Source organism: Bison bison, unplaced genomic scaffold, assembly GCF_000754665.1.
Source record: "Bison bison bison isolate TAMUID 2011002044 unplaced genomic scaffold, Bison_UMD1.0 scf7180017864263, whole genome shotgun sequence".
In the NCBI taxonomy this organism is placed as follows: domain Eukaryota; kingdom Metazoa; phylum Chordata; class Mammalia; order Artiodactyla; family Bovidae; genus Bison; species Bison bison.
In genome coordinates this window covers 2055880-2066503 of record NW_011494835.1, presented here as the reverse complement: position 1 = coordinate 2066503, position 10624 = coordinate 2055880, and the positions used below count along the sequence as shown (strand labels likewise).

General features: G+C 35.0%; 1 protein-coding gene across 3 annotated transcripts in view; it reads left to right on the top strand.

The window, feature by feature from the left end:
• The window catches only part of TET2 (tet methylcytosine dioxygenase 2), a 142144-nt gene that overhangs the window by 112437 nt on the left and 19083 nt on the right, over positions 1–10624 (top strand). For all 3 annotated transcript variants that reach the window (XM_010848258.1, XM_010848257.1, XM_010848259.1), the window contains exon 7: positions 8754–8904. In XM_010848258.1, the coding sequence (XP_010846560.1) occupies positions 8754–8904 (151 nt within the window). The remainder of the gene's footprint in view (positions 1–8753; positions 8905–10624) is intronic.

Sequence of the window (10624 nt, the reverse complement as noted above, 5' to 3'; positions counted from 1 at the left end):
TCAGATCAATTAAGTCAGACTTTCTCTAGGTGTAGCCTGGGAAATCCAATAATTTGTTTTGTTTCATTTTCCGTTCTTTATAAAGCTTCACAGGTGATTCTAAAATGCAGCCAGAATTAGGACCACGGATCTTCCTGCCCCTGTATCCTGTTCACTTGAGGAAGGAGGATACAAAGTTAAAAAAAAAAAAAAGAAAGCACTGAATTCCTAAGAGACACTAATTAACTGGATTACCAGGGGAAAAGTCATTTTACTTCCTCACAGTTTAAGCTCTCTAAACCGTAAAATGAGGATACTATGCACCCAGTCTACTCAAAGGGTATTGTGAAAATTACACATGAATATACATCAGTCCTTAATGAAACACAAAGCACTACACAAATGTAAGTTACTACCACCATTAATTTTTTTTTCTTCACCCTCCATCTCAATTTCTACCTTTTTATGGTAACAAATTCTAACTCCTCTCAGGCTGGTTCTGTTCCAACAGCCCATTGACTTCTTTCCTTCACTGGAACTTTATTACCACTTTCTACAACCAATCCATTCTAAAGGAGATCAGTCCAGGGTGTTCATTGGAAGGACTGATGCTAAAGCTGAAACTCCAATACTTTGGCCACCTCATGCAAAGAGTTGACTCATTGGAAAAGACTCTGATGCTGGGAGGGATTGGGGGCAGGAGGAGAAGGGGACGACAGAAGATGAGATGGCTGGATGGCATCACCAACTCGATTGACATGAGTTTGAGTGAACTCCAGGAGTTGGTGATGGACAGGGAGGCCTGGCGTGCTGCAATTCATGGGGTCGCAAAGAGTCGGACACGACTGAGCGACTGAACTGAAACTGATGGTAGTTCCATTTTTAGTTTTTTAAGGAACTTCCATACTATTCTCTACAATGGCTGTACCAATTTACATTTCCCACAAACAGTGTAGAAGCATTCCCTTTTCTCCACACCCTCTCTAGCATTTACTGTTTATAGATTTTTTGATAATGGCCATTCTGACTGGTGTAAGGTTATTGCTCATTGTAGTTTTGACTTGCATTTCTCTAATAATTAGCGATATTAAGCATCTTTTCATGTGCTTTTTAGCCATCTGTATGTCTTTGGAGAAATGTCTATTTAGATCTTCTGCCCATTTTTTTTATTTTTTGATATATAACTACATGAACTGTTTGTATATTAGAAATTAATCTCTCTTCGGTCACTTTTTTTTGAAAATATTTTCTCCCATTCTGTGGGTTATCTTTCATTTTGTGTATGGTTTCCTTTGCTGTACAGAAGATTTTAAGTTTAATTAGGTCCCATTTGTTTTTTTGTTGTTTTTATTTTCACTAGGAGGTGGATCAAAAAAGGCTATTGCTGCAAAATTTTTGTTAAAGGGCATTCTGCATTTTTCTCTCAGAGTTTTTAGTGTTCAGCTTTATATTTAGGTCTTTAATCCATTTGAAAGTTTATTTTTGTGTATGTTTTTAGAGAGTGTTCTAAGTTAATTCTTGTACATGTAGCTGTCCAGTTTTCCCAGCCCCACTTATTGAAGAAACTGTCTTTTCTGCATTGTATATTCTTGCCTCCTTAGCCGTAGATTAATTTAGCATAGATGCATGGCTTTATTTCTGTTCCATTGATCTGTTAATATATTTCTGTTTTTGTACCAGTACCAAACTGTTTTGATAACTGTGACTTTGTAGAATAGTCTGAAGTCAGGGAGCCTGATTCCTCCAGCTTTATTTTTCTTTCTCAGGATTGCTTTGGCTATTCAGGGTCTTTTGTGTATCCATACAAATTAAAAAATTTTTTGTTTTAGTTCTGTGAAAAATGCCATTGGCAATAGGGATTGCATTGAATCTGTATATTGCCTTGGGTGGTATAATCATTTTGATGATATTGATTCTTCTAATCCAAGAACATATCTTGGAACATATCTTGGTATATCTTTCCATCTTTGTCATCTTCAATTTCTTTCATCAGTGTCTGATAGTTTTCAGAGTACAGGTCTTTTGCCTCTTTAGGTAGGATTTTATTCCTAGGTATCTTATAATGTTTTAAAGGTTCATCTTTGTCATAACATTAATCAGTGCTTTATTTCTTTTTATGAGTGAATAACATTCCATTGTGTATATATACCACATTTTCTCTATTTATCAGTTCATAGACATTTTGGTTATTTCTACTTTTTGGCTGCTAAAAGTATCTGTGCACATGTTTTTGTATAGACATATATTTTTACTTCTCTTGGGTATATACCTAGGAATGGCATTGATAGTCCTTTGGTAATGCTGTTTAACTTTTTGAGGAACTGCCAGACTGTTTTCCAAAACAGCTGCACCACTTTTCATGCCTAGCAACAAAATATAGAGGTTCTGATGTTTCTGCGTTTTAATCAAAACTACTTATTGTCTGCCTTTTTCATTATAACTTTTTCAGTGGATTTAGTGTGTATCTCATGGTTTTGATTTGCATTTCCCTATGAGTAATGATGTTAGTCATTATTTCATTTGCTATTGGCTCTTCCTCTATCTTCTTTGAAGAAATCTTTACTTAAATCTTTGCTCAATTTTTAATTGTTTTGGATACTAGAACTCATCAGATATATGGTTTGCAGATATTTTCTCATTCTGTAGGTTATCTCTTCACTTGATGATATTCTTGAAGCACAGTTTTATTTTTATGAAACCAATTTGTCTTTTTTAATTAATTGCTTGTACTTTTAGTGTCATATCTAAGAAATCATTGCATAATCCAAGGTCTTGAAGATTTACACCAGTGTTTTCTTCCCAGAGTATTATAGTTCTAGCTCTTACATTTGAGTCTTTTGATCACTGTTGAGTTATCATGTGAGATAAGAAGTCAACTTCATTCTTTTGCATGTGACTATCCAGTTGTCTCAGCACCATTTGTTGAAGAGACTGTGTTTTCCATATTGAACTGTCTTGTCATTCCTGTTGAAAATTAATTGACAAAGATGTATGGGTCATTTCAGGACTTTCCTATTTCATTAATTTACATACCAGTCCTTATGCCAATACTTCATGGCATTGACTGCTGTACTTGTCGTGGTAAGTTTTGAAATTGGGTGTGTAAATCTCTGTTTTCCTTTTATAGGATTGTTTTGGCTATTTTGTGTCCTTTTCAGGTCTATATGAGTTTTAGGATCAACTTATTAATCTCCTGATCTGGGATTTTGACAGAGGTTCTATTGACACGTTAACAATATTATATCTTCCTATTTATTAGACAGTATATCTTTACATTTATTTAGGTTTTTGATTTTTTTAATGGTGTTTTATAGTTTGCAATGTACTACACTTTTGTCAAATTCCTAATTTATTATTTTTGATGCTATTTAAGTGGAATTATTTTGATTTCATTTTGAATTGTTCATTGCTAGTATACACTTACACGATTGGTTTTTATATATTAACCTTGTATCCTGCAAACTTATTAAACTAGTTGATTAGTATTAATTTTTTTTTAGTGGATTCCTTAGGATTTATACATACAAAAGTCTTGTCATCTACGAATAGAGATAGTTTAATTTCTTCATTGCCAATCTGAGTGTCTTTATTTTTTTTTTTTTTAAATCCTTTTGCATTATTTCCCTGGCTAGAACACATAGTGGACAGTGAACAGAACTGGCAAAAGCAAACATCTATGTCTTATCCCTGATTTTAAGGGGAAAACTTTTAGTTTTTCACTATTTAGTATAATGCTAAATGTAGGGTTTTTGTAAATGTTCTTTGTCAGATTGAGGAAGATTTTTTTCCGTTCTTAGGTTGAACATTTTTATCATAAAAGGATAATGGACTTTTCTCAGATGCTTTTTCTGTATTTCATTTTGTTAATGTAGTATATAATATTGATTTTTTTTGTACATTGGACTAATATTGCATTTCTAGGATAGTTATTACTTGGCTATAGTGTATACTTTTTGTGTATGTTGCTGGATTCTGTTTGCTGGTGTTTTATTGAGGATTTTTTCATCTATATTGATAAGATATTGGTCTATAGTTTTCTTTTGATGTCTTGGTTTTATGGTTTCAGGGTAATACTGGATTCCTAGGATGCATTGGAAAGGGTTCTCTCATATTATTTGGAAGAATTTGTAAAGGATTGGGGCTAGTTCTTTAAATGTAACAGGAAAATCGTGTACTCCTGGGTTTATCCTTGTGGGCAGTTTTTTGATTGTTGATTCAGTCTTTTTGTTATAGATATATTCAGATTTCTAGTTCATCAGTTTCACTAGTTTGTGCTGCCTGGGATTTTTGTCCATTTCATCTATGTTATCTAATTTGTTAATAGATCGTTTGTATAGTATTCCCTTACAATGCTTTTAATAAGGCCATTGGTAATATCCTCTTTTTGTTTTCTAATTTAGTAATTTGGGTCTTCTCTCTTTTTCTTGGTCAGTCTAGCTAGTTTTGTCTACCAAGACCTCAGACAGCTACAGTGTTCAACAACTGCCTCTCACTATTGCCAACAAATACCTCCAGTGGGGAAAAGGCTGTATATAATAGGTGAGCTCCAGGTCAGATCAAATAAAGAAAGCCTTGTCAGTGGGGTCTTCTAGAGAGCTACCAAACAGGTAAAATAGGGACATTTCTCCAAGAGGAGGGCTTTGGAGGATATCCAGCCTAATTCTGCCCTCTCCAGTGGTTGCCAGCCTGCTGGTTTTCACCATAAATGTGAACTGCTGGTTTTCAAGGCTGTTGTGGAGTTCTGGGGACAGTGGGAATAGGGCAAGTTAAAACACTGTGTAAAGCTTAACTTATCATAATTTCACTGCTATTGTTGAATAAATGCTTTCTGGACTGCTACAAGCCTTTTGTTAATTTCCATATTTCTGAAAAGTTGACTTTAAAAAACTTTTCCTTATTGTTTGGTTACCATTAAATATAGCTTGTAAACAAATGATAGAATAATGCATAGTAAGTATCTTTAGTTGTGAAATTTTCAAAATAGTGAATTGGTACCTTAGTAACCATCCAAAAATGATTAGTTTGTGCTTTCTTTTTGATATCATTATTAACTCATTTGAAAAATAAAAACCTCATGGATTTTAACTTGTGTTCTTTTCAAAGAGAAATGATACTTAGAGATCACAACCGATATATCCAGATGTGCCCATTGCTACAACAATATTGTTACTTTAGGTATTTTCAGTGGGAAGATATAGAAATTTTTTTTAGAAAGAGAAATTTTGAACTTTTTAACCCGTGAATTCATACTATTTCCTATTCATAGGATTATAGGATCTTTACTTATCTTTAGACTTCTTTCATTATACACTGAAATTCTTAATTGAAGTTAACAATGATTTCTTCATATCAGAACATACATAAGTAACTTCAAAATAATATCGTTACTACAGATAAGACTGTTGTTGTCCAGTAAGGTCAGGAGAACAATACATAAATGAAAGATGCAACAATCCACTTGTCCACATGTATCCAGAGTAAATGAAATCACTATCTCAAAGAAGTATCTGCTCTCCAATTGCAGCATTGTTTACTATAACCAAGGTGTGGAGACAACCTAAGACTCCATTAATGGATAAATGGATAAAGATGTGGTTTGTGTACACACACAGGAATATTATTCAGCTTTTAAAAAAGGAGGTCCTGTCATTTTTGAAACGTGGATGAACTTGGAGAGTATTATACTGCATGAAATAAGCCATATGGAAAAAGACAAATACTAATGGTATCAATTATCCATGGAGTCAAAAACAAACACATAAAAATCAAATTCATTAAAACAGAGTAGCATAGTGGTTGTGAGAGGCTAGGGCCTGAGGGAAATAGGGAGAGATTGGTAAAGGATATATATAATCATCTTTCATTATAAAATAAGATCTGAGGCTCTAATGTATAACATTGTAAATATGGTTGATAACACCTTATGATATAATTGAAATTTGCTAAAAGGGTCATACTTAAATGTTCTTTGCAAGAAAAAAAAAGATAAATTTGTGAGGGATAGATCTGTTAAGTAACTTGATAGGAGAATCCTTTCATAATATATGCTTATATCAAATCATCACATTGTATACTTTAAATATTTACAATTTTATTTTCAATTATACCTCAGTACAGCTAGGAAAAAAATACCTATTAAATATAGTTTTCCTTGTGGCTTGTTTTATCTTGTTTTAAATTTTTGATTTCTTTGGTTGCCTGTATATTCCCCTTAGGATATAACTGACTTGGTCTGTAAAGTCACAGTACTGTATTTTAGCCAAAAACTAGAAAGCACTGAAAGGCCCATCTGTGTTGGAAAGGTTCATTTGTGGCATATTTATACAATTGAAAACTGTATGCATGTAAATATAGTAAAACTACATGTAACAATGCAGTTGCAACATCCAAAAAATGTTGAAGAAAAGATACAAATAAGCTTACACTAAATAATTGCATGTACCTGTGTATGTTATGTATGTATGTATGTGTATAATATACATATACACATTACTGCTTATTTTTATACTACAGTATAAAATACATAGCACACTACATGTAGTGTCATTTCAGTTCAGTCACTCAGTTGTGTCTGACTCTTTGTGACTCCATGGGCTGCAGCACTCCAGGCTTTCCTGTCCATCACCAACTCCCAGAGCTTACTCAAAGTCATGTCCATCGAGTCAGTGATGCCATCCAACCATCTCATCCTCTGTCATCCCCTTCTCCTCCCGCCTTCAATCTTTCCCAGCATCAGGGTCTTTTCAAATGAGTCAGCTCTTCGAATCAGGTGGCCCAAAGTATTGGAGTTTCAGCTTCAGCATCAGTCCTTCCAATGAATATTCAGGACTGATTTCCTTTAGGATGAACTGATTGACTCTCCTTGCAGTCCAAGGGACTCTCAAGAGTCTTCTCCAACACCACAGTTCAAAAGCATCAATTCTTCAACACTCAGGTTTCTTTATAGTCCAACTCTCACATCCATGTATGACTACTGGAAAAACCATAGCTAGATGGACCTTTGTTGGTGAAGTAATGTCTCTGCTTTTTAATATGCTGTCTAGGTTAGTCATAGCTTTTCTTCCACAGAGCAAGCATCTTTTAATTTGATGGCAGCAGTCACCATCTGCAGTGATTTTGGAGCCCAAAAAAATAATGTCTGTCACTCTTTCCATTGTTTCCCCATCTATTTGCCATGAAATGATGGGACCGAATGCTATGATCTTTGTTTTCTGAATGTTGAGTTTTAAGCCAAGTTTTTCACTCTCCTCTTTCACGTTCATCAAGAGGCTCTTTAGTTCTTCACTTTCTGCCATAAGGGTGGTGTCATCTGCATATCTGAGGTTATTGATAATTCTCCCAACAGTCTTGATTCCAGCTTGTGCTTCATCCAGCCTGGCATTTCACATGATGTACTCTGCATATAAATTAAATAAGCAGGGTGACAATATACAGTCTTGACGTTCTCCTTTCCTGATTTGGAACCAGTCTGTTGTTTCATGGTCAGTTCTAACTCTTGCTTCTTGACCTGCATACAGATTTCTCAGGAGGCAGGTAAGGTGGTCTGGTATTCCCATCTTTCAGAATTTTTTACAGTTTGTTGTGATCCACACAGTCAAAGACTATGCCATAGTCAGTAAAGCAGAAGTAGATGTTTTTCTGGAACTCTCTTGCTTTTTTGATGCTCTAACGGATGTTGGCAATTTGATCTCTGGTTCCTCTGCCTTTTATTTACATGTAGTATAAAAATAGTCAAAACTATGTATGCGTGTGTGTGTGTGTGTGTGTGTATGCATAAATGTATGTGTGATCTATACTATACATAGAATGAAAATGGGCAAAACTATATATATACACACACATACTTTTTCACTTTTATATCACTTTCACATACATGTACACATGCATACACACTAAATTCAGTAGGTTTACAGTATCTATTGTATAAAGAGCTTCTTTAGTAGCTCAGTTGGTAGAGAATCCACTGGCAGTGCAGGAGATGTGGGTTTGATCCCTGGGTCGGGAAGATCCCCTAGGGAAGGGAGTGGCAACCCTCTCCAGTATTTTTGCCTGGAGAATTCCATGGGAAGAGGATACTGGCAGCCTGCAGTCCATGGAATCACAAAGATTTGGACACAATTGAGTGACTAAGCACCATGGAAACAATAGTATATACAGTATAAAGGGTTTCCCTAGTGGTTCAGTGGTAAAGAATTTGCCTGCCAATGCAGGAGACGCAGATTCGATCCCTGCATCAGGAAGATCCCCTGGAGAAGGAAATGGCAACCTACTCCAGTATTCTTACCTGGAGAATCTCATGAACAGAGGAGCCTGGCAGGCTACAGTCCATGGAATCGCAAAGAGTCGGACATGCCTGAGCGTATGGGCACAGGCACAGGCACACATATAGTGTAAAAACAGGCAAAGCTAATCTCTTGTGATAGAAGCTACTGTTAGGAGGACAGGGCCTGAAAGGATGGGGTTTTGAAGGTCAAGTGGATGTTTTGTTTCTTAGTTTAAGTGCCACATGGGTATGTTTCATTTGTGAGTGATTGCAAGCTATAAAATCATGTGTACTTTTCTCCAGTTTATATTGCAATAAAATGTTTGTTTAAATGGTCTTTTTGAGTCAGTTGAAATAGTTCTTTTCTCATTTGATTGCGGCACAGCTTAATATAAAGTTAGACTTTTAAAATTAATTTGCACCCATTTTGGAATGTAGATACCCAGAATATGAGATTGATGGCCCAGTCAGTGCTACCCACAGTCATGAACTTGGTTCTTTGCTTTCTCAGGAGAACCTGTGCCTGTCAGGGGCTGGACCCAGACACCTGTGGTGCCTCCTTTTCTTTTGGTTGTTCATGGAGCATGTACTACAATGGATGTAAGTTTGCCAGAAGCAAGATCCCAAGAAAATTTAAGCTGCTTGGGGATGACCCAAAAGAGGTTTGTTTACTTCCTGATGTATAATCTGTTTATTTTTCATGGAGAATTGATGAACACAAATGAAATGAATAATATGACATACTCTGTTAAACTCTCTTTATCAGAGAGAATTTCATCTCAAAGATGGATCAATAAAATTTTGGCTAAACTGTAGACACACATATAATGTTTTATAAAATTATGCATGATAACAACCATGTGATACCAAAGTGATAGGGTTTGAGCAAAACAAACTCTATGCTTACGGGTTTTTATTCTTTGTCTTTTATATTAATTCCAGAGTTTTACACAGCTGTCATTTCCATATTAAAATTATTAATACTTGACTGTTAAAACTTTCATCTTTTAAACCTGAATTATAGAAGCCATGTTTGTGACTGCCACATTCATAAAAGACCATTTCTAGTCACATTTTCAGCCCATGAGACTTGACGATTTAATGTTACTATAATTGCATTCAAGTAACTAAAACATATTTAGATTTTAATACAAAAATGTAGTTGAAATAAATGAACTCTGATTTCTCATTGACGTCACTGGGTCTGTCCTTTCTCTAGACTATCAATTTCCTGAAATATAACTTGTAAACTGGTATCAATTTAACAACTTTTGGGTAGCTTGTGTTCTAGGGTATGTTAATTGAATAACTGGAAAACCTCAGTATGTTTAGTGTTTAAATATGATAAAATTTTTAGTGAATCTGTACACAGTATAGTTTTCTTTCAAATTTTAGATGCAATTGAAATAGATATCTATACTATTGATATAATAATTTTTACATGTCCTTCTAATTGAAAAATGTGTTATCTCTATTATTTGTAATTATAATAGTAAGTGGAAATTTAATAAAGTGCAAAAGCTCTTCAAGTCACGACAAATTTTTTTCATAGAATTATAATATTTTAATAAGCTGTATTAATGTGCTAGATGTCCTCTTTTCATAAAGAAAAACACCCAACTATTTAGTAAACCTAATGAATAGCAAATTTGCATGCTGTCTTCCACTTTAATTTTTCACACTGGAGAGCTTTTTCACCACTACTTCATAAATATTTATTCCTGTGTTTCATGTAAACCAAATCCAGGGGATGGCTCGTAACATCCTCTGTCTGTCAGATAGGAGGGCTTCAGTCAGAAATCTCCTCACCTTCTGAAATACAAACGTTTTTCTGACAGCTGGTTAAATCTCCCAAGGTTTTTAGAGAAATATGAACGTGAAATGAGAACTTCTAAGTATGAATGGAACAATGGACTATTATCACCTAGCATTTAAAAAAGCATATCTTTGTTGGGGGGGAGGGAATGTAACTGAACATTTTTCCTCTTTTAAACTTTACAAAATTTTTCACATATACCACATTATAGTTCTTAGAGTTTTATTTCATATTTGAATCACCTAGTGATTTTTATTTTTTTTTTATTTTTTTTTTCTTTTATTTCTCATGTGTTCCCCATCCTGAACCCTCCTCCCTCCTCCCTCCCCATACCATCCCTCTGGGTCGTCCCAGTGCACCAGCCCCAAGCATCCAGCATCGTGCATTGAACCTGGACTGGCATCTCGTTTCATACATGACATTTCACATGTTTCAATGCCATTCTCCCAAATCTTCCCACCCTCTCCCTCTCCCACAGAGTCCATAAGCCTGTTCTATACATCAGTGTCTCTTTTGCTGTCTCGTATACAGGGTTATTGTTACCATCTTTCTAAATTCCATATATA